The sequence below is a fragment of the Choloepus didactylus genome, chromosome 20, assembly GCF_015220235.1.
Source record: "Choloepus didactylus isolate mChoDid1 chromosome 20, mChoDid1.pri, whole genome shotgun sequence".
NCBI lineage: Eukaryota > Metazoa > Chordata > Mammalia > Pilosa > Megalonychidae > Choloepus > Choloepus didactylus.
Window position 1 is genome coordinate 11,766,119 of NC_051326.1, and position 24,280 is coordinate 11,790,398.

The 24,280-nt window shown below is 51.7% G+C and overlaps 1 protein-coding gene across 3 annotated transcripts in view; it reads left to right on the forward strand.

The window, feature by feature from the left end:
* Positions 1–24,280, forward strand: part of KLHL29 (kelch like family member 29) — a 319,053-nt gene that overhangs the window by 276,274 nt on the left and 18,499 nt on the right. For all 3 annotated transcript variants that reach the window (XM_037812592.1, XM_037812594.1, XM_037812593.1), the window contains one exon: positions 20,797–20,935. In XM_037812592.1, the coding sequence (XP_037668520.1) occupies positions 20,797–20,935 (139 nt within the window). The remainder of the gene's footprint in view (positions 1–20,796; positions 20,936–24,280) is intronic.

A 24,280-nucleotide genomic window follows, 5' to 3' on the forward strand; every position in this document is an offset into this window, starting at 1 on the left:
GAGGAGCTTCTTCCCAGCCTGGTTGCAGCCCCCTGGGAAGGAGCTGTAGCCCCTCATCCAGGCTCAGACTGACCTGACGCCCACTCCCCACCCCACAGGGCTGCCCCCCAGTCCATGCCCTTCACCTCCCTCCCCCCAACAGAGGCAACGCTCACCCAAGAGGGAGAACCAGCCCAGGCCACCCCACTAGAGTTGTGGAAACTCCAGGGATCTTGGAACCAGATTCCATTCCTAAAAAGAGCAGTGACACCACTTTCGGCCCACAGTCACCTGCTCAGTCCACAGACGCCATCTCTGCCCCAGCCTGATGTCAGCACTGGGATTCCCACTGTGAGCAGCCCCCAGGCCGGAGGGCCTGACAGATAAGCCAATAAACCGGGCAGAGAGGTGAGGGGCCCAGGGGGGCATAGGAACCTGGGCCAGAGGGATGAGTGGGAGTCTCCTGGGTGAGGAAGAGGAGGGCATTCCCGACAGACAGACTGACCTGTGCCCAGAAGCAGCCCAGGCGCTGCCCTCCTCTTACAGGATCTCGCCACCCCCTTTTTTTCCCTGCAAAGAAGTCGTCCCCCTGGGGGGGGTGGTCATGGTCGAGCTGCCAAGGAAGCTCTGTAAGCCCAGCGAGGGCAGGAACCCTCTGCCTTCTCCCCACCCCGCCCAGGGCCTGGCACCCAGCAGGTGCTCCGCTGGTGTCGGTGATTCAGGAGTGGCTCCAGCGGCCCAGCTGTACGAGGGCACCCCAGCACCTCCTGTGGGCTTGGCATCTCGGCTTGGTGTCTGGGTGGGGGCAGGTGCCACCCATGTGCCCACCCCGTCTGCCCTCTGTCAGCTCCACTCGTGGCAGCTGGTGCCCTGTGGGGCCGGCCCCCCAAATCCGGGGTCCCTGGCACACCCAGGCTGCAGCCGAGAGCACAGGCCTGGCCCCACTGGTTCAGGGAGGCTCCTCTAGGCTCATTATTCCCAGCAAGAGTTTGTAAAAACAGTTCCGTGGCTTTATCACAGCCTCATGGGTTCCTTGTCTGGAGAAAAATAGACCATCAAGTCCAGTGCTGGCGGGGAACGGCCTGGGTGCAGAGGGTGACTCGAAGCAGGCAGCTCCACGGAAATGAGGGAACGACGGGCGAGGTCTGGCTCGGGGAAGCCCATCCAGCTCAGGGGGCCGGGTCCGCGCGCCCACCGGCCTCTCCTTCCTGCATTCGGGGTCTCCGACACATAGGAGGTGGCTCAGATCCGGCGTCCGGCGCCTCCCATGGGACCCCATGGGCCACATGCCATCCTGGGCTCTGGGGGTCCAGAGAGCAGGAGTGGCTACTGCCGACCCCTGGGATTCCCAGTCTGACCAGAGACAGAGCTCACATGGAGGATGGTGTGGGTGCCGGGCGGGCGGCCAGGGCGTGTGCCAAGCTGGGAGATGACAAGGGGGGTCCCCAGAGCCCACCCGTCACACCTTCCCGGGTCCTCCGGGACCATGCCGGCAGTGCCTCCCGCACGGGCTGGTGGCTGCAGGAGCTGGCGTGACGCGGTGCCGGGCGGGCATGGGTGCAGGACACCTCACCTGGCCCACCCTTGGCAGTACAAGGGGCTGGTTCCTCCCACACTTGCCGGCAGACTACAGAGGACACAAGTTGGGGGGGGACCCTCCCACCCCAGGTGCTCCTCCTCTCCCTCCTCACCTGAGCCCGTCCTGCTGTGAATCCTCCCGCCCGCACATCGCAGGGTTCTGTGCCGTGGGGAGCCCCCGGCGTCTGGGGCTTGCGTTTGATTCCCTCTTTACCGGGGTAACTGAGCTGATTGTACTCCCAGCTCCGGGTCACTAATTCTTGCAAATCCTTTGAAACTATTGATTTATTTGCTGTGACTGTGGCTCTCGGAATTCTTGGGAAATAATAGTTTTCACTGAAGTAGGTAGAGGGGGGGTTTCCTCTCTCCTGGTAGCTCTCCCTTGCCTGGCCCCTGGCCCCCTCGCCCACCCCCTCTCTGGCCCTCCGGGGACGGATCGCTGACTTCCCCAGCACCGCGGCAGGCCAGACCTCAGAGGGATTAAACCCCCGGGAAGAAGACAGCACAGTGAGGTTTTATGGAACCTTGCACATGAGAGTGTAGGCTTTTGGGGTGGCCTCTGGCTCTGGGAGTCTTCCCCCCTTATGTGAGGATGCCATTTCCTCATCCGGGTCTGGTGGCTCCTCTGTTTCCAGGTAGACCCTCCCCTTGGGTCCCCATTGCTGGTGCTCAAGGCCTGGGGCCGCCCCCTCTGCCTGTGCCAGCCCCTGCCCGCACCCCTACTAGCAACTGTGCCACCCAGCTTCCATCCCCTCAGGACCCCAAGTCAGCCAGGGCTGCTGATGGAGAGTGAGCAGGTGATGAGGTGACAGCCAGTCTGGGAACCCAGCCCAGTGATGGAGAGAAGCAGGTCTGCCCACCGGCCCCGCCAGCCCCTCACACCCACCCCAGATGAAGAAAGCCCGGGACCCCAACTTCCCCACCTGGGGGGCTGGGCAGTGTTGGAGGGTGTGATGGCCACCGTCTACTCCCCAGCTGTGCCTCCGCGGAGCTTTGCCTTCTGACAGATGTCTAGAGTTTATGCTTCTCTGGGAGCCTGTGCCGTTTGGCTCCATTCAGGACACATTTTGTTCAGGTTCTGTGTCGGGGCCGGCTACAGATTCCCGGGTAACCTGGGTGATAGATGCTCCCTCCTGGTTTAAAATCTACAGCTTCCTTCACACAGCTTATGGTGCCTTTCTTGGGGTGGCCCTTGCCTGCACCCCAACCCCGTTTCCTGCCCCCTATCCCCTACGTGTCAGCCTCACTCAGTGCTCACTGCTCCTGGATTGTGCTGGGTGCCCTGGGCCTACCAGCAGAGACACCGTCCTGTCCAAGCCACCCACCGTGGCACCTCCCCTGATCACAGCAGGGGGTCAGCGGTGCCCAGGCATGCTCATCACCCCGTGTGCAGCCCTCGGAGGCCTCCTCGTGCCTGTCCCAGTCCTGACCCTGGGGTGCCACTCAACCCAATCCAGCTCAGACAGAGCTAAGCCAAAAGGTATTTATTTAAGGTTGGGAGACCAAATGGGATTTGGGGCAGGAACTGAGGGAGGCGGGCACAGCCAGATCTGCCCCAGCTGCTTGGGACTCTCCACTGGCACCCACCCTGCCGGATGCTCACAAGTGCCCCACGGCCACCACATGTCGTGGCTGTCTCTGCCCTCCTTCCTGGTTCAAAGTCCCAGGACACAAACATCCAGTGGATGAAGCCAGGTCTCACGGCTCTGCGCCAGCTGCCCAGGGTCTGCCGGGGGGTGACGTGAGGGGGACTAGCAGGCACCCAGCTCCCCAAGGTGATGGGGATTCTGACGCTGAGCGGACAGACGGACCTATGTCCACCCCGGTGTCTAACTCCCCCACCAGACTCAAGTTCCTTGGGGATGGAAACTAGTTTTCATTGTCCTAGTCCAGTGCGCATAGTAGGGCCTCAGTAAATGCATGTTGAGACAATAAGCTGGTAAATTAAGAGTGCTAGCCCACCTTTTGTGTGTTTACTTCTCTACTGTTGACATAGTAGGTGGTTTTTGCAACACACTCTGTACTTTGTGGTCATCCCACCCTGTTGCCCCCTCTCCTCCTGCAGTCCCCTCCCCCACCCCAGCTTGCCACCCAGTGCCCGGCCCCTGGTCGGGGCCTGACAAGCGGCTATGTGCCTTGGGTCAACCGCAGAGGGCAGTCGGGAAGAAGGGAGTGCGCCGGGGCAGGTGGGGAAGGCCGGGCGGGGCAGGTGGGGTGCTCAGACCATTCACAGTTGATTCAGAGCAGCCTTGTTCACTGCTGCACCCCAGACCCCCTCACCCCGCCTTGCAAAGCCTGCCGACAGCCCCCGGTCTCCTTTGGGATGAAGATCACAGGCTTATTTCACAAACTGACACGGGCCTCCTCCCTCTCTCTGCAGGCTGCCCCCCTGCTGCTCACGCAGACACAGGGCTCGTGCTCAAGCACACACATCCACACACACACTCACAGTCACGTGCACACCTAATGACTCTCGGGTCCCCTGACGTGGCAAACCCCATCGTTCTTCTCAGCCTTCTTCTACCTTTTGACCCCCCTTCGGCCCTCCAGCCCCCTGGGGAACCCCTGCTTGTCTCTCAGGGCTCCTCTCAGCCGTCACCTCTCTAGAAGCTTCCCTGAGCTCCTGCAAGCTGCACCAGCCGCCCACCCCCCTGCACCTCCCCTGCCTGGTGCTTGTCCCTGTGAAGCTCTTCTCACACAGTGTGGCAGTTATTTCTGTGGGTCTCTCATTAAGCCATGAGCTCCCCTGGGTCTGGAAATGTGCCATTCACAAGGGTCCCTGGCACCCCGCCCAGCGCCCAGTGTGCAGGAGGCACACAGCCCCTTCTGCATGAATAAGCAAACGAACGCCCCAAACAGACATAAGTCATCTGAAGGTCGCAGAACCCGGGGTCTCAGAGTCTGCATCTGAAACGAGCTGTCCGCACCTCAGCCTCACTGATCCGGGGACACAGCCACGGCTCCAGGGCAGCCCCTTCCCCTCCGCAGAGTTCACCCTGCTTTCTGCCCCGAGCCCAGGACGCCTGGAGCTTTCCGAGGTGCTGAACTCGCTTCCCTCGCATGGCCTCAGCCATCTGTCCTGGCCTCTTGGCTCTTGTGCCTCCAGGCAGGAACCACCCCCAGTGGAAAAGAAGCAGAGTCGCTACATAAATATGCCTTGGCAGAACACAGTGTCACAGAAGCGCAGAGTGTTAGCACTGAGGGAGAAGTGAGTCTCCAACCCCCATCCCAGACGTCGGGCTCAGCTCTGTCTCTGGGACCAGTCACAGGCTCCTCCTGAGAACCAAGGCCCCTCAGCTCATCCCCCGTCCCTGGTTCCAAGTTCTCATCCCTGGAGGTGGCACCTGCCTCACAAAGGGACTGTAGGGCCACCCTCCCTTGCTGACCCTCTCACCCCGTGGCTGCTCCCAGCCCATCTGCTGGGGGTGCTCCCACCCGGCCCTTCCAAACCCCAGTCTTCAGGCTCCCAGTCCCCATGAGGCTTCAGAGCTCTGACGACTCTCCCAGGCGCTCAGTTCATCAGCTTCCCCGGCTCCAGCACTCCGCCCTAGAGTCCCAGCTCCCTGCGGACCCCAGCACCACTGGCCTTGCCCTCGTTTCTCACCCAACTTGCTCAAACCCTGGCCTTCTCCTGTGGTCTCTTCACCCTGCCTCCCCTTGCATTGTCCATCCTCCTGCTCTGAGGATTCTCATCACCCCCTTGAAGCAGGGGAAGAAGCGGGTGCTTCTTTACCAGGGGCAGGAATGAGTAACTGCTGCTAATGTCTGAGCCGATAGGGGCACTTGCCTCCATCTGCAGCCTTGGGGTCTTCCTGGCAGGCTTCCCTGGCTCAGCCAAGGGTCTTCCCCCACCTCTGCAGTGACCACCCCTCTGGCCATGGTCCTTGGGCTGGTGCTGTGGTCCTGACATTCTGCCCCCTCCCCTCACCTCCCAAACTAACAGGCTCCTACCCTGAAACCACAAGCCAAGAACTGTCAATGGACAAGACCATTTATTGGCATGTGGGGGGAGGGCGGCTCTTACTGTCGGGGCAGCTGGAAGCCTGGAGAGTGGAGAGGGCATCTTTTCCCTGCCCCTGCTTGTGAAGGCCCCTGTTCTGCAGTGTTGCCTGACAGTCCCAGGCCATTCCTGTGCCTAGCGGCTGCTGAGGTCATCAACCCTTCCCAGGAGAGCCACCCAAAGCCCTTCAGAGCCATCAGAGCTGAACAGAATAAATAAGTCCCTCCCCAAGAGGGTAATAGTGCTTTAGCAACTGTAGATTGCCACACAAATTGTGGGGTTATCTTTGTTGTTCTTAGCAGATCTCACGGCCTCACTGATGCCTTCTGAAGGGCTGCTGTTGTTGATTCTCCTCATGGCAACTTAGAGGGGGGTTGAGTTTTGCATTCTCTCTGTCTGATTCCACAACAACCATGACATTTCAAATGCTCTTGATGGATCATGTTTCGGAAAGGTTCTTCCCACCTGGCTCGCATCTGCACGTGGTCTGCAGCTCACCCGGAATTCCAACGAGAAAGGAATTTTCTGTGCAAGACATGGTGCCAGGTGCTCAGGGGCCAGGAGGTTACAACCTAGAAAGGAGACAGACAGACAGACAGACATGCCTCTGGAATAAGGCAAGCAGGGATCTCTATGTGGCTGAGGCCCCAACCAAGTCTCACGGGCCCACAGGGGAGGGCAAAGTTAACTCTTACCAGGGAACTCAGTAAAAATTCTTGGAGAATTGGGTTTAAACTGAGGCTTGAGGGGTGGATAGGACTCCTGGGGGTAAGATTTAGCCAAAAGAGAAGCAAGAGAAACAACCAAAGCGAAGGAACAGGACATATGGGGGATGAATGAACCTAGAGGCAGGGTTGGGGGAGATGTGAGGATGTGAATAGAAGATGAAGCTATGAACAGAGGTAACTGCGAGCCAGCCACGAGGAGCTGATTAAAGGAGATCAAGGCATTCTCTGACTGGGTGGGCCTCTACATGAGGAAAGAGCCCAGAGAGGTTAAAGTTCACCCCCCAGGTCACAGTGGGAATCGTGGTGATTCTGAGGCTCCACCTAGGTCTCCCAGCCATGCTGCCCCCAAACCTGGGCAGCAGTTGCGTTTAGTCCATCCCTAGATTCAACGGACAGGAGCACAAACCCAGGGAAAGAGAAGGGGATGTTTCTGTTTTATGAAGGTTTACTAAAAAATTTGCAGAGAAAAATGTAAATGATTTCTATACCATCTTAGAGGGCCTAGAAATTCTCCAGCACTCAGTAAACACCAATCGAGCACTCACCAGTGTGTGGCCCGGGCCAGGGGCCTTGGGGATGGAGGAGACCTTTAGAGCCAAATTTCACTGGTAAAGAAATAGGTCTTGTCACCCAGCGTGCAACAGCTTGGAAAAAGCAGGCCAGTGAGGGTGGTGTCTGTCCTCAGGGTTTGGTTCCCTTTCAGATAACTGACGGGAGTTTCCACTCAGACACCAACAAAACACCGGGAAGGCCTCCTCACCAAAGCCCTCGGTGCAGGCAGGCCGGCGAGTCCATCTCAGTTTACTGGGTGGGTTTGTCTCCACAGGGCCTTGGGTCTCAGACGCCAAGAGGCAATGCTGTTGGGACAGTGGTGACATCCTGGTGGGGAGCTCATTAACGTAGAGGGGTGTGGGGTCACTGGTGTGGTCTGATGTGCTCTTGCCTGGAAGCTGGAGCCTGGCTGCCCCTCGAGGTTGATTCTCACCCAGGTCTTCCTTGGAGGAGGGGTGGGGGAGGAAGGAGGGGAGGAGGAGGAGCATGGGGGCTTGTGATGAAACCGGGGAAGCGAAGGAGAAGGGAAGGCAGCGTCCAGCCCAGGAGGCCGCCTGCTCAGAGCTCTGCCTGCCCACGACACTAGGAGGCCCCGTTTGTGTAAAGCCCCATTTGTCCCCTCGGTGTCTGCACACGTCGGCTCCCCTCCCTCCCGGACAGATTGTCCTCGGGGCGTGTGTGACACGGTCTCCGCTGGGCTCTCTCAGTATATTTCACAACTGCTCTGAGTTTATAATTTTCTCAGGCCCTTTATCAACTATGTGTCATAAATACCAGCGGAATCGGGCACATTTATCACCTAGCCGGGTTCTTATTTGAGCTGCGAAAAAAAGTATTTGGCCACAGAAAACCTTTCTCGGGGCTCTGATTTAATGGACTTCTTGGCTGCAAAGCCCTGATGTTCTTTTCCTTTTAATATTTGACATCTCTTCTTTATTACCACCTCAGACAGCCTTTCCAGTCCAGCTGGAATGAGCACATTAGTCTCTGACAAATAACTTGCGTCATTTGGTGAAAAATACAGAGAAGTTTGGCTGCACCTTCACCTTGGGTCTCGCTTCTGTTTGTGGCCTCACCCTCCTCTAAACAAAGCTTCCAGCACCTGGGCAGCCTCCCTGGTGTCCCCTTTCCATCTGGCGCCTCTTGCCACTGGGTCCACAGAGCCAGCTGACCCTAACCCCTGGTAAAGGGCTTCGAGCCTGGGCTATTTGGAGATGTCCGTGGCTGAGCATTAGGAGTTAGCTTCAAACCGAACCACCAAAGGGGAAGCTGACACAGGGCAAGTTCTCCGTGCACTTGACTCCATCATTTAGTCATAGCTTCTGTATCAGTCAGCTCTTGCTGCCTAACAAAGCACTCCCAAAACTTAGTAGCTTAAAATGGCAACCACTTACTTAAATCATGGTTCTGGGTCAGGCTCAGCTCATCTTGGCTGGGGCCAGCTGCTCTAAGTGACTCAGCTGGGATCACTTATCTCTGCTCCATGTGGGTTTGTTTATTTGTTCATTTGTTTTGTGATGAACTTATTTTCAGAGTTTAGCTTAGAGAGAGAAAGTCCACATGTGAGCAACAAAAGAGGTTCTCTAGAGGTGACTCCTAGGCATAATTATAGGTGGGCTTAGCCTCCCCTTTATAACCATAAGTTTCAGAGAGCAAGCCTCAAGATCAAGGGCTTGACTTATAAAGCAGGGGGTTCCTAAGTTCACATAGCATGTGTTATGTCCGAGATAATCCATCCATATCTCACATTATCATAACTTTAGTTATACAGTCCTCATCACTTTCCATTTTAAACAATTCTCATGACCCAAAACATCTCATAGCTCTTTTCAGCCCTTAATTATTTGTCCCCAGTATTTGTATGGTACTAGTAAGGAGTTCCTATTAATTATAGTCCGTAGTATACAATAGGTAGATTTTTCCCATATACCACTCTGTTGTCAACTCTCTGTACCAGTGTCATGCCTTAGAAGTATATCATGCAAGCACCTATCTGTATTTGTGGTGCTGATCTGTGGGATACATGCCTTTAAACAATCCCTTTCAATCCTGTTCACCTTCAGTGCAGCTCTGATACTTATAATCCCATTAACAGTCATCACCCCTACCCATTCCCATACCTTTAAATTCACCCTCATAAACATATCTGAACAATATTAGGTTATCATTGCCCCTTCACTAGCTTCTATCTCTAGGTCCCCAATATTCTACGTTATAAGACACTGATTTTACATTGTTCAGGGAGTTCATAGTAGTGGTAACATACAATATCTCTCCTTTTGTGTCTGACTTATTTCATGCAGCATTATATCTTCAAGATTCATCCATGTTGCCATACGTTTCAGGACCTTGTTCCTTCTTACTGCTGCATAGTATTCCATCGTATGTATATATTATATTTTGTTTATCCACTTGACTGTTGAAGGACACTTGGATTGTTTCCTTCTCTTGGCAATTCTGAACAGTGCTGCTGTGAACATTGGCATACAAATGTCTGTTTCATGTCACTGCTTTCAGATCTTCTGGGTGTATTCCAAGAAGTGGAATTACTGGATGGTACAGTAATTCGATATCTAGTTTTCTGAGAAACCACCAAACTGTCTTCCAAAACAAGTCTACCTTTATATATCTCCACCAGCAATGAATAAGAGTTCCAATTTCTCCACATCCTCTCCAGCATTTGTAGTTTCCTGCTTGTTTAATAGCAGCCATTCTTATTGGTATGCACTGGTATCTCATTGTGGTTTTGATTTGAATTTCCCTAATAGCTAGTAAAGATGAACATTTTTCATGTGTTTTTTAACCATTTGTATTTCCTCTTTAGAAAAATGCCTTTTCATATCTTTTGCTGATTTTGTAATTGAGCTGTTTGTACTATTGTTGTTGAGTTGTAGGATTTCTTTATATATGCAGGACATTAGTCTCTTATCAGATATATGGTTTCCAAATATTTTCTCCCAATGAGTTGGCTGCCTCTTCACCTTTTTGACAGTCTTTTGAGGCACAGAAGCTTTTGATTTTGAGGAGTTCCCATTTATCTATTTTTTCTTTTGTTGCTTGTGCTTTGGGTGTAAGGTCTAAGACACTACCTCCTATTACTAGGTCTTGAAGATGTTTCCCTGTATTATCTTCAAAGAGTTTTATTGTGCTGTCTCTTATATTGAGGTCTTTGAGCCACTTTGAGTTAATTTTTGTATAGGGTGTGAGGTAGGGGTCTTTTTTTATTTTGGTTATGGCTGTCCTGTTCTCCCAGCCCCATTTGTTGAAGAGACTGCTCTGTCACAGTTCAGTGGATTTGGGGGCCTTATCAAAAATCAGTCTACCACAGATCTGGGGATCTATATCGGAACTCTCAATTTGATTCCATTGAGCAATATGTCTCTCTTTATGCCAATACCATGCTGTTTTGACCACTGTGGCTTTATGGTAGGCTTCAAAGTTTGGAAGTGTAAGTCCTACTGCTTCCTGCTTCTTTTTTTGGATGTTTTTGGCAATTTGAGACCCCTTTCCCTTCCAAATAAATTTGATAACTAACTTTTCCAAGTCTTCAAAGTAGGCTGTTGGAATATTTATTGGAACTGCATTGAATCTGTAGATCAGTTTGCATAGAATTGACAACAATGTTTAGCTTTCCTATCCATGATCACAGAATATCTTTCCAACTATTTAGGTCCTTATTTATTTATTTTATTAAGTTTTATAATTTTCTGTGTTGAAATCTTTTATATCCTTGGTTAGGTTTATTCCTAGGTACGTGATTTTTTTAGTTGCTATTGTGAATAGAATATTTTTTTTTGATTGCTTCAGTTATGTCATTACTAGTGCATAGGAACATTACTGACTTATGTGCATTAATCTTACATCCTGCCACTCTGCTGAGTTTGTTTATTAGTTGAAGAAGCTTTGTCATCAATTTCTCAGGATTTTCCAAATATAAGATCATATCATCTGCAAATAATGACAGTTTTACTTCTTCCTTTCCAATTTGGATACCTTTTATTTCTTTGTCTTGGTGAGTTGCTCTGGCTAGAACTTCTAGCAAAATGTTGAATAATGGAGGTGACAGTGGGCATCCTTGTCTCATTCCCAATCTTAGGGGAAGGCTTGCAGCCTCTCAGCATTGAGGAGTACGATGCTGGCTGTGGGTTTTCATACATGCCCTTTATCATATTGAGGAAGTTTCCTTCAGTTCCTTCCTTTTGAGTATTTTTATCCAAAAGGGATGCTGGATTTTGTCAAATGCTTTTTCAGCATCTATCGAGATGATAATTTGATTTTTTCCTTCCAATTTGTTAATGTGTTGTATTACACTGATTGATTTTTCTTATGTTGAACCATCCTTGCATGCCAGGAGTGAACCCCAGTTTGGTCATGGTATATAATTCTTTTAACATGATTTTGGATTCAGTTTGCAAGTATTTTGTTGAGAATTTTTGCATCTATATTCGTTAAGGAGATTGGCCCATAGTTTTCCTTTTTTGTAGTATCTTTATCTTGTTTTGGTATCAGAGTGATATTAGCTTCATAAAATGAGTTAGATAGTGTTCATTTTTCTTCAGTTTTTTGGAGGAGTTTGAGTAGGAGTGGTGTCAATTCTTTTTGGAAAGTTTGGTAAAATTCCCCTGTGAAGCCATCTGGCCCTAGGCTTTAATTTGTGAGTAGATTTTTGATGATTGGATCACTTTGCTTGTGACTGGTTTGTTGAGGTCTTCTATTTCTTTTTGGGTCAGTCTGGGTTGTTCATATGTTTTCAGGAAATTGTCCGTTGCCTCTAAATTGTCTATCTTGTTGACATACAGTTGTTTATAATATTCTCTTATGACTTTTTTTTATTTCTTCAGGATCTGTAGTCACTATCCCACTCTCATTTCTGATTCTGTTTATTTGGAGAATAATTTGTCAGTCTAACTAAGGGTCTGTCAGTGTTGTTGATTTTCTCAAAGAACTAACTTTTTGTTTTATTTATTCATTCTACTGGTTTTTTCTTGTTGTTGCTGTTCTCCAACTCATTTATTTCTGTTTTAACCTTTGTTATTTCTTTTCTTCTACTTGCTTTAGGGTTAGTTTGCTGATTCTTCTCCATCCTTTTCTGTTGTTCAGTTAGGTCTTTGGTTTTAGCTCTTTCTGAATTTTTGATACATGCTTTTAGAGCTTTAAATTTCTCTTTCAGCACTGCCTTTGCTGCATCCCATAGTGTTCTAGTTTGCTAATGCTGCCAGAATGCAAAACACCATAAATGGATTGGCTTTTATAAAAGGGGATTTATTTGGTTATACAGTTACAGTCTTAAAGCCATAACATGTCTAAGGTAATGCATCAACAATCAGGTACCTTCAATGGAGGATGGCCAATGGTGTCTGGAAAACCTCTGTTAGCTGGGAAGGCACATGGCTGGCATCTGCTCCAGAGTTCTGGTTTCAAAATGGCTTTCTCCTAGGACGTTCCTCTCTAGGCTTCAGCTTCTCTCCAAAATGTCACTCTCAGTTGCTCTTGGGGCATTTGTCCTCTCTTAGCTTCTATGGAGCCAAAGTCTGCTTTCAAAGGCCATCTCCAAAATGTCTCTGTAAACTGCAGTTCCTCTCTCAGCTCTTGTGCATTCTCCAAAGTGTCCCTCTTGGCTGTAGCAAGCTCGCTCCTTCTGTCTGAGCTTATATAGTGCTCCAGTGAACTAATTCAGACCCACCTTGAATGGGCAGGGCCACACCTCCATGGAAATTATCCAGAGTTATCACCCACAGTTGGGTGGGGCACATTTCCATGGAAACAACCTAATCCAAAAGTTTTCAACTTAATCCCCACTAATATGTCTGCCCCACAAGATTGCATCAAAGAATATGGCTTTTTTCTGGGGGACATAATACATTCAAACTGGCACACATAGGTTTTGATATGTTGTATTCTTGTTTTCATTTGTCTCTATATATTTGCCTGTTTCTCTTGCAATTTCTTCTTTGACCCACTGGTTGTTTAGGAGTATGTTGTTTAACCTCCATATATTTATGAAAGATCTGGTTCTTTGGTGCTTATTGATTTCTAGTTGTGTTCCATTATGGTCAGAGAATGTGTGTTGAATAATTTCAGTCTTTTTAAATTTATGAGGACTTGTTTTGTGCCACTGCATATGATCTATCCTGGAGAACATTCCATGGGTACTAGAGAAGAATGTATATCCTGGTACTTTGGGATGTAATGACCTATATATGTCTATTAAGTCTAATTCATTTATATTGTTTAGGTTCTCAAGTTCCTTATTGGTTCTCTGTCTAGTTGTTCTATCTATAAAAGAGAGTAGTCCCACTATTATTGTAGATGTGTCTATTGCTCCCTTCACTTCAGCCAATGTTTGTCTCATATATTTTGGAGCTCCTTGATTGGGTGCATAAACATTTATGACTGTTATTTCTTCTTGGTGAATTGTCCCTTTTATTAATATATAGTGTCTTTCTTTGTCTCTTATGACATCTTTGCATTTAAAGTCTCTCTTGTCCAATATTCATTATAGCTATCCTGCTTTCTTTTGGTTATAGCTTGCGTAGACTATTTTTTTCCATCCTTTCACTTTCAGTCTCTTTGTGTCACAGCATCTAAGATGATCTCTTGTAAACATCATATTGATGGGTCATATCTTTTAATTCATTCTACCAGTCTGTATCTTTTAATTGAAGAGCTTAATCCATTCACATTCGAAGTTATTACTGTGAAGGGAGTCCTGGAACCAGCCATCTTATCCTTTAGACCTACTTTTTCCCTTTCTCTCTCTCTCTTTTTTTTTCCTTTAAATTATCCTCACTAATACTTTTCAGTTCTGTGCCCTTCTCCAGACCTCTTACTCATTTCTTTTTTTCTCAGCTGGTAGAGCTTCCTTTAGTATTTCTTGCAGGGCAGGTCTCTTGCTAACAAATTCTCTCAGCATGTGTTTCTCTGTGAAAATTTTAAACTCTCCCTCAATTTTGAAGGAGAGCTTTGCTGGGTAAAGAAATCTTGACTGACAGTTTTTCTCCCTCAAAATCTTAATATGTCATACCACTTTCTTCTCACCCCCATGGTGCCCGCTGACTCATAAGTAATTAGTCTTATGTTGTTTCCCGTGCATGTGGTGAATCGCTTCTCTCTTGCTGCTTTCAGAACTTTTTCCTTCTCTTCAGCACTTAACAATCTGATCAGTATATGTCTCAGAGTGGGTTTATTTGGATTTATTCTATTTGGAGTTCATTGAGCATCTTTGATTTGCATACTTATGTCATTTAGAAGGCTTGGGAAGTTTTCCACAACTATGTCTTCAAACACTCTTCTCATCTTTGCTCTTCTCATCTCCTTCTGGGACAACAGCAATTCTTATATTTGTTCACTTAATGTTGTCCGTCATTTCCCTGAGATCCATTTCAATTTTTCGATTGTTTTCATTATTTGTTCTTTTGTGCATTCACATTCAATTGTTTAGTCCTCTAGTTCACCTCTATTCTTTCTTCTGCCTCTTCAAATCTTCCATTGTGTGACTCTAGTATATTTTTAATTTGATCCACAGTGTCTTTTATTTCCATAAGATCTGCTCTTTTTTATTTACTCTTTTTAATTCTTCTTTATGCCCTTCTAGAGTCTTCTTGATATTCTTTATGTCTTTAGCCATCTTGTTGAAATTGTTCTGGAGATTTGTGTGTACTTCCTTAATTAATTGCTCCAAATTTTGCGTCCCTTCTGGCTTTTTAATTTGTTTGGTTATGTCCATATCTTCTAGATTCTTCAAGTGCTTTATGACTTTCTGTTGGTTTTGGGGCAATTGCTTGTCTTGATAAGGATATTTTGGGAAATACTGGATTATTTGAGCATTTATAAATAATTTGGCAGAGCTAGAGCTTGCTGGGGTGCAGTTTCTGTATCCTGCCAGCAGGTGGCACTCTCAAGTAGGTCTTCCTTGAACTACTCCAATGCGCTGGGTGGAGTCCAAACCAGGTGGGGAACCAATCAGTGCACCAGTTCTCCATGTGCACTGGGGACTGCCTACCCTGGGGCTGTGATGTCAGCCCTGTGTAGTTCGGCAGGAAGTCTGCTCAAGGGCACTCTCCAGTTCAAACGTGCCCAGCTCCCTATCTGCCATGCACCCGTGAGCTTCTGGGGTGTGGGAGAGGCTCCTGATGCTTTCATATAGTGCCCTCTCTTATCCCCACTTCTTGCCAGTGCACACTCCAGACTTCCATGGGGGAGAGTAAATGCTGCCTCCCAGTTTCCCTCATGGGAGCTCCCAACCATATGGCTATGGAGGATCCCCTACCCAGCTAACTGCCAAGGTGGGTGCACAGGAGTGAGAGCCTCTGCTCACTCCCTTGCCAGGAAGTAGTCCCAACCTCTTTGTGGTTTTTCATTCTCCAACAGAGCAGCCCAGGCTTGTTCGTTTGGTGGCAGTGGCAGGTATCCTAGGAGAGAGAGCAGAAGCGAGTACATGAGGTCATTCCCACTGTATGCTATGGTCCAAAACAAGTCACAGGGCAGCCAAGATCCAGAAGGTGAGGAAATAGACCCCACCTCTTGATGGGAGGAGCTACAAAGAAGTTTTGCAATCTGCCACACCTGATGTACATGTACACTGGGCCCTTTGCTAAGTATTGAAGATAAAAATGAAAAGAGAATTAAAAAACCCAAGTGTAGGAGGCAAATGTGTAAATAAATCATTACGACACATAGTGGGCTTTAGAAGTAAGAGGTGGATGCTGGGGGGCACCACAGCAGAGGGTGGAGGGCTGGGGGATGTGGGGGGCAGAAAGGAAAGACACCTGGGGCAAAATGACACCTTTGCTGTCACTGAATGATGGTCATTACCCAGATGGAGACAGGAGGATGAGAGCTCCGGGCAGGGGGTGCAGAGAGGAGCACAGGTGCCTGGGGGGGAGACGTGGCATCCCTGGGGAGTGAGGGAGCTGCCCTGCCTGGGGGCTGGGTGCAGTGGGGAGGGAGCAGGGAGCGGAGGCGGCAGCACAGTGGGCCTTGCTCACCCTGCTCAGCCTCAAGGAGGTTTCCAGCAGCAGCTGATGGCCGGGGCTGCCGCGAGCAAGCGCCTGTGCAGCAGTAGCCTGGAGCGGGGCTGGAAGCAGGGAGCCAGGCTCAGAGGTTACCTCGGCAACTCAGTGCAGGAAAAGGGATGGTGGCCCCATCAGGGCCTGGGCAAGAAGAGAATGGATTGGAGACGTTTTTAGGAGGAACATGGCGGGACTTTGGGTGGGGACGGGTGGGGAGCACTCAGGGAGGAGGCACAAGGAACGGGCTCGGGGGTCTGCGGGGAGGAGCTCAGTGCTGCTCGCGCCGAGTCCTGCTTTCTGGCAGGCGCTCCGGAGCAGAGGCAGGGCAGAAGGCAGCCATGTCCATGGGCCAGGTGAGGAGGGCGAGGGGCCCTGTGGGCCCAGGTGGGAGCTAAGCTTTAAAGGGGGGGCACATCCCATGCAGAGCCAAGGAGGCCAGAAAGCAGCTCCCAGACGCCAGCAGCGGAGGGATCCTGCGGGAAGGGCTTTGCTCCTGGGCTGCTGGACTTCCCTCTCCAGGCCCAGCCAAGCCTCTGCCTCCTCCAGAGTTCTGCAGGGTGCCAGGGTGCTGCCGGGAATCCACCCTGGAGACCTACCCTGGGTCAGGGTGCACCCCCGGGGCTGGCAGACACCCCTGCATGCATGCACACACATACACACACACCCAGGGGCAGGCCCTGCTAGTTGGAAGGCTTCCCCAGGAGCCCACAGTCCTGCAAGCTCCCCAGAGATTACGGGGGTGTCCTTTGCTGAAACATGCAGTGGGGAGGAGGGCAGCTTGTGCCCAAAGGCCCAGCAGGACCCTGGCTCCCTCCAGCAGGTTTTGGGCTGTGTCTCTTCCCAAAACCCCTCCCCTGCCCCCTCTGCCGTGCCCGGCCTGCAGTGCCACCTGTCCCGGGCTGGGCGCTGGGCCAGCCACAGGGGCTCACACCAGCCGATCAGTACTCTGAATGCATGTAGGCTTTGCTGGGAGAAGGGACCCCCGGAGAGCACTTTCATAAATTGAAAAATTCTTGTGGAAGTGAGTCATCCTCCTTGACTGGTAAATCCAGATTCCCACAGAGAGAGTCACAAGGAGCTGAAAGTGCCTCCGTGTGCGATCGGGCCATCCGGGTCCCCAAGCACTTCCAGGCCTGCCTGGGGAGGTGAGGGGCCGGCGTCACTGCCAAGGCTGAGGCCATGGGTGTCGACATGGCCAGGGCCTAGTTTTATTTTTTTTTTTTATTAATTCAGTTTTATTGAAATATATTCACAAACCATGGTATACAATCAACTGTTCACAGTATGATCATATAGTTATGCGTTCATCACCACAATCTATTTCTGAACATTTTCCTTACATCAGAAAGAATCAGAATAAGAATAAAAAATAAAAGTGAAAAGAGAATACCCAAACCATCCCCCCATCCCACCCTATTTGTCATTTAGTTTTTACTCCCATTTTTCTACTGATTTTTTTTCAATTTTTTAACTTTGTTTATCAAAAAATTAAAAACAAACAGGCAAACAACAACCAAAAAAACCCCACAACATTTCAAACAAAGCAATGGATTAAGGAAAACAAATAACCTAAAATAATTACTTTGCTTCCAATATGTTCCTACCATACCCCAAGAAAATTAATAAACCATGTCCAAACAGCGGAGTAAGAAAAACAAATAATCTAAAATAACTACATTGCTTCCAACATGTTCCTACCATACCCCAAGAAAATTAACAACCCCTAAGAAAACAAAGGAATAAGAGAAAAAAAAACCTAAAATAACTCTATTGCTTCCAACATGATCTTACTATATCCAAGAAAGTTTACAAACCATAATCATTCCTGAGCATTCCCATAACATTGAGATTACCCTCCATAGTTTATCTGTTCTTATTAGATTATCATTCCCCCTCCACTAATTGGTATCTCTAGGTCCCCTACATTCTACAGTATAAAACATTGTACATTTTTCACAGAATTCACATTAGTGGTAACATACAATATGTCTCTTTTTGTGCCTGGCTTATTTTGCTCAGCATTATGTCTTTTTTTTTTTTTTTTTTTTTTTTTAATCTTCATTTTACTGAGATATATTCATATACCACGCAGTCATACAAAACAAATCGTACTTTCGATTGTTCACAGTACCATTACATAGTTGTACATTCATCACCCAAATCAATCCCTGACACCTTCATTAGCACACACATAAGAATAACAAGAATAATAATTAGAGTGAAAAAGAGCAATTGAAGTAAAAAAGAACACTGGGTACCTTTGTCTGTTTGTTTCCTTCCCCTATTTTTCTACTCATCCATCCATAAACTAGACAAAGGAGTGTGGTCCTTATGGCTTTCCCAATCCCCTTGTCACCCCTCATAAGCTACATTTTTATACAACTGTCTTCGAGATTCATGGGTTCTGGGTTGTAGTTTGATAGTTTCAGGTATCCACCACCAGCTACCCCAATTCTTTAGAACCTAAAAAGGGTTGTCTAAAGTGTGCGTAAGAGTGCCCACCAGAGTGACCTCTCGGCTCCTTTTGGATTCTCTCTGCCACTGAAGCTTATTTCATTTCCTTTCACATCCCCCTTTTGGTCAAGAAGATGTTCTCCGTCCCATGATGCCAGGTCTCCATTCCTCCCCGGGAGTCATATTCCACGTTCAGGGCCTAGTTTTAAAGGAAAGCTCTGCAAGAGCAATCAGAATGCACAGAACATTCAGAAGGAGCCCGTGTTTTGTCTGCTGGCCCTTGAGGGGGGCATGTTTTGTCTGCTGGCCCTTGAGGGGGGCATGTGGGGTCACTGCTGTCACTCACTGCCACATGACAACCCGGGGACAGCCGAGCAGATGCCCCACCCTCCGTGCATGAGGGAACTGAGCCCCAGAACGCCAGGGGTGTATGCCCGGGGTCACACAGCCGATTCGTAGCAAAGCCAGACCCGGAAGCAGGACCCTGGATGTCAGACCCCCAGCCCAGAACACTCCCCTGGCCTGTTTCCCTTGAGAGAGTGGCATGAGCTGCTGGGTTCACGTCTGGAAATAGTCAGTCTGTGGCTCCTCTTGGAGCTGATTGAGCATGTGTAGCCGGTTGGCCTTACCCTCCGCTGCCCCCAGGCCCCCAGGTGTCTTGCTGGTGCCCAGGCCGCATGCTCAGGCTGCACATCCCACTGCCTTGTCTCCACTGGGCCCTCTCAGCTGCCTCCTAGCAGCTCCGCAGGTGCCCCTGGAAGGTGCCAGAAACCTGGACGTCATCCTCACCTCTCCGCTCCCCTCCACGTTCCGCCCAGAGCTGAGGGCCTTGGCCCCCACACCCCAATCTCCTTCCTCTGTCCACCCGCTCGGCCTTCGTTGCTTCTCCCTTGAGGGTGGAAAGAGCCTCCCCATCAGCAGTAACCAAATCAAGCCCCGAGTGAGCACTTGCTGGGTGCCAGGCCCTCGACTAAGGGCCTCCGCGGACTGTCTTGCTTGGCCTTCAACAAGGCTCTCAAGGTGTTGATCACCTTTCCAAGGTCATGTGCCCACAGGAGGGAGGGATTTGGTTTCAGGCTCGGGGCTGGGCTGCAGCTGCCATGCCTTCCCCGTGACCCCCGCCCACCCAGCCTCCTGCCTCCCTCCCCACCCAGCCTCTCGTGCCACCAGCGTGATTCGTGACCCTCTGAAGCCAGATCTAACCCTGCCCCTGGCTGGCAGCCGTGCTGGCCCCTGGGCAGCCACGGACGGGGAAGACTAGTCGGGCAGGGCAGGGCATGCTGGAGGGTGATTCTGGAACACCAGCTGTGGTGTGGCAGAGACCTGGAGGGCTTGGGGTGATGGTGGGGGTCTCGGTTCTGCAGACCACCCTGTCCCACTCATCTGCCGTAGGAAATGGCCCTGCCTAATGACAGTCTGTCGTTCTGACCCAAGAATCCAGGCCACTAGGGATGCTCAGAGCAGGCTCTGTCCGGGCTTCACTCTGATTTGTAGCTCTCGGGATGAGGCTGGAGGCCCTAACTCTTGCAAATGAAAGAGTATGTACAAACCAAACGGGGCGCTGGCAGGCTCTCTCCCCCTTCCCCCCCTGAGCCTCGGGGTGGGTCTGGGAGAAGCTTCCGGCATCCCCAGGTCTGGAACCCACAGGCCTGGGGCACTCTCTGTGCCAGCCCCAGGAGATGCCAGGCAAAGGTAGGTGCACCCCAGCGGAGGAAGGACCCGGAGGCTGCTTCCTGGGTCCTGCTGGGGCTGCAAGCCAGGTTCCCAGAACTGAGCCCTGGGGAGGGTGGAAGTCCCGAGAGGATAACCCGGGCAAGGGGGGATGGGGGTTCCGATTGTCCCCGGCCCCTTCTTGCTTCCCCGACAATCCCGTCAGTGTGCAATGGAAGCAGGCGCCTGCCAGGCACCCACCAGCCCCCTCCCTTCTCCCGGCTGGCGCACCCCTGGCCTCCCTCCCCAGAAGCTCGCCCCAGCCCTGGCTCTGAGTGTCTAACATGAGGGACGCTGTTTTTGCAGGTTTTGTGGTTTGACTCCTTTGAATCACATCCAGCCCATCTTGCATCACAGTGCCACGCTTTACTTGGTATCCAACACATCAGCACCCATTGGCATTGGGAGAGCTTGTTCCGTAGTTATACAACGGTTTTTAATTGTCTGTGATAACGTATTCTCTATGTTTCCAATTGTCAGTATGGGAATCTCGCCCCCCCCCACTCCCCAAACTTTCAATTTCTGGGTTCGATTTTTTTTTTTTTTGCACTTGTTTTTTGCTTTTTAAAGTTGTTACTCTTTTGGTTACGTAGCCCCTCCCAGCTCCTGCTTGTTTACGCCTTATGTTTGTGACTTCTTTTGACTGTCAGTGTTGAACCAGTCTTGCCAAGAGGCAGTACCAAGTATTTCCTATCTCTCTACTTCTTGAGAAAAGAAATTAAAATAATAATTTTTAAAAACTCTTAATGGGAACCTGGCCCTGTCTGTCTTCTCTGTTCTGCAGAAATGTTGAAGGAATTGAACCAGCAGCGCAGAGTGAAAGCATTTACAGACCTGAAAATTGTTGTTGAAGGCAGAGAGTTTGAAGTCCACCAAAATGTTCTAGCTTCCTGCAGCTTGTATTTCAAGGACCTGATTCAAAGGTTTGCCTTCCTTCCAGCTGTGGTCGGGTCTGTTCCTTTGTAGGACGCTTTTGTGTCGCTTTTCTCCTCCCCTCTCTTGCAGGTTCCTGAAGCGTGACTCCCTGTCACAGAGCCAGTAGCCATCTCACCTTCTCCTGCTCCTCCTCGATCTCCTCTCACACACAGCCTCAGAGCAGCCACTGCCCCCAGCCCTCCCCACATGGCTTTTCTGGTCACCAGGGGCCTCTGCCAGCAGTAGACCACACCCCGACCCCCACCTTCAGGATCCCATGTTCTCAGTGGCCCACAAGCCTTCCCTGGGATTAGGAAGACAGTAGACTCCATTTTAAGGGACCACTGCACACTGTCCCCACTGGGCCAGCATGGGGTTCCCAGCCCCACCCGTGCTGCTGTTGAGGGTGAACTTAGTGGCCGTGAAGCAGAGTGACCAGACTGTCCCCCACAGAGGAGCACAAGGTTCCCAGCGGACCGCTTTCCCCATCTGAGTTCAGTTGAAGAGACTTGTAGCCCAAGTCTCATTCTTGCCGCATGTCTTGCTCCTTGTACACTGAGCCTGGAGCAGCACTGCCAGAGCCAGACCAGGCGTGTCCTAAACCCGGCCTCGCGGCCTCATCTGCCCGCCCCCACCCGTGCCCCCCGTCCCGGCTATTTCTACCTGAATGAGTCTAAACGATGCATGAGCATCTTTCTTTTTTTTGTTGTTTTCTTCTCCATACATTAATTTTTTAATTTGTCTGCTGCATACCCTTGCAAGGAAGTCAGGGGCCACCTTCTAGCTCCTTAGTGAGGGAGAGCGGCTGCGGGGCCGGCCCAGGGAGCACCCCCTTTTCTCTCCCCCCTCAGCAGGTTAATGCCTCTGCTCGTTTTGCCTTGCAGCCTCTCCGGGGCGGATGCAGCGGCAGCGCCGGGACTGTGCTCAGAGTGGGGGCCCAGGACCCCGGCTCGCTCCCCGCTGCTGCGTTTGAACTTGCCAACTAACCCCAGAGTGACTGTGTTTTGTTTCAGGATGGCACGCTGGCTGGCATCTCCTTCCCAATCCGTTGTGTCCTTTCACGTAAAGCTGAGCTGCTTGGCGTGAGGCCCCACCAGCCAGGCTGGCCTTGGGGGTGCAGGAAGGGGCAGGCTCTTCGTAACTTCCCAAATCACGGCGACCCCTGTCCACCCCTGGTGCTAGGTTCTTCGCCGTCCGAGCACAGGGGCAGGAGCGTGAGGTCTGGGGGTGCAGGGGCAAGTTCAGTGGCTTCTTTGGATCAGGAAGGCCTTTGTGCAGCTGCTCTTGGCACGTTCTGGAACCAGCACTGAGCAGCCCCCGGGCTGCCAGGTTGCAAATGTGGCTTCCAGGACCTGGGTCCCTGCTCCAGATTAGCTGGATGGCTCCACAGGGGGCAGATAGGAGGGGCAGGTCAGTCCTGAGTGATGGCCCAGCCCCAGGCAAGAAAGATGAAGGGCAGAGGGGCTCAGGGGTTCTTTGTCCTGGCTTCAGGGGCCTCACACTCAGCCAAACTCCTCCCCGCAACAGTGAACAGGACAACACCAGGTGGGCACCCAAGGGACCCTACAGAGTTGGCCGGAGAGGACAGTGAAGGATTCTGGGGCAGGTTGCGAAGGAGGCAGAGTGTTCCAGGCAAGGGGGGCAGGGACGGGGACAGGTGAGCAGTGCGGGGTAAGAGGCGTGATCTGAGGATGTGGGGCTGTCGGGAACAGGAGAGAGGGCCCGCCGGCAGGTGGGAGGACAGCGGGGCGGCCTCCGTAACCCTAAGTGGAAAGGATGGGTGCCGGGGCTGAGCAGAGCGAGTGCCCCCATGGGAGCTGGGAGACCTGGCCGCCACACCTGGCACCGCCACTCTCCTCTGGCCTCGGGCAAGTCACGTTCTCTCTCGGGCCTCAGGTTTTCCATAAAACTGGTGGTGGGTCCAAGTGATGCCCAGGTCCCCTCCCGGAATGGGCTGGGCCAGCCCTGGAGACGCTTCCCGAGGCCAAGCACCTGGACGTGCAGCCTGTGACGGGTCGCGGGCCAGGAGCGCCGGAGACCCCGGGAGGAAGGAGGCCCCAGGCCAGCACGAGGACAGCCAGGACGGGGACGAGAGCTGGGGGAGATGACGAGTTTGGCGTTTGACATGGCGAGTGTTACAGCCTGAAGGACGCCCGAGAAGAGCTGCCCGGGAGGCACCGAGTGGGCGGATCTGAGCCCAGAGAGGTGGGAGCGGAGCCAGGACCCGGGAGGCTGCGGCCGGGCCCAGAGGCACCAGGTGGTGGGAGACCGGCCATCAGGGCAACCTGCAGCCGTTTCGAGTGTTACTTCCCTTGTCCCAAGGAGGGGCGTGCATCACCGGTTATGCTGCTAACTGCAAACCCCTGTGGGGGAGGAAAGCAGGGACCCCCGAGAAAGATCCGTGAAAGGTGACGGAGAACGTCACGAGCTCACTGATCAGCGACACTGTTCCCCGTCGTTTCCGTCTCCTTTGTGCCTGTGACGCTGGAGACCCGTGCATGGCGGCCACATGGCCCCGCATGACAGAGGCGGCCCTGCCCTCCAAACCCTGCGGAGGTGCTTCTCTTCCAGGCGGCCGCGCTGCTGTAGGAGAAGTGGGGAAAGGGGGCTGACAGGCTCCGGGTCCCCAGGGCCAGCCCAGACCTGGGACAGACCTGCCCCCAGCGTGCACAACCAGAAACAGGTGACACACCCTCCATTGTCCCAGCAAGGCAACTCTTTCCCACCTCCAGCCTGGGGCAGGGGACAGGCCCACCATCCCCACCCTGGCGAGGACATGGTCCCAGCACCCTGAGCCCGGCCAGGATCCCACCACCCCACCCAGAGCCCCAAGGGAAAGGTGGGAAGCCGAGTCATTCCCTCACAGCTCACTCAGCAAGCAAGCAGGGGTGCCGTATCTCCCACAAAGCACCAGAGTGGAGCTTTGGAGGCTCACAGACCAACAGCCTCCCTCTGTGGCGAGGGGCTTCCCAAGGGCACTTCTTGGAAGAGGTGGCAGCTGACACAGTGTTTGAACGAAGAATCAGAATCTGCCAGGAGATGAGTGCGGGCTGCATTGCGAAAAGCCTGTGCAATGGAGGAGCATGCTTCCGGAGGGGTAAGGCACATGAGGCTGAGCCCCTAACTTGGCACTGCCGCAAAGACAGGCATGAGGGTGAAAATGGAGGGAACGAGGCCAGAGATGGAAGCAGGTGCCAGATCACAGGGGTTCAGGCTTGAGCCTGGGGTGTCATAGTCAGGTTTTGGTGTCTTATACGGAAACAACAGTCAGACCGCGCACAGCCGAGCTGGGTCTACGACCCTCCTCTCCTGACTCCCCTCCAGCCTGACTGCCCGCCCACCCCAGGGCCATA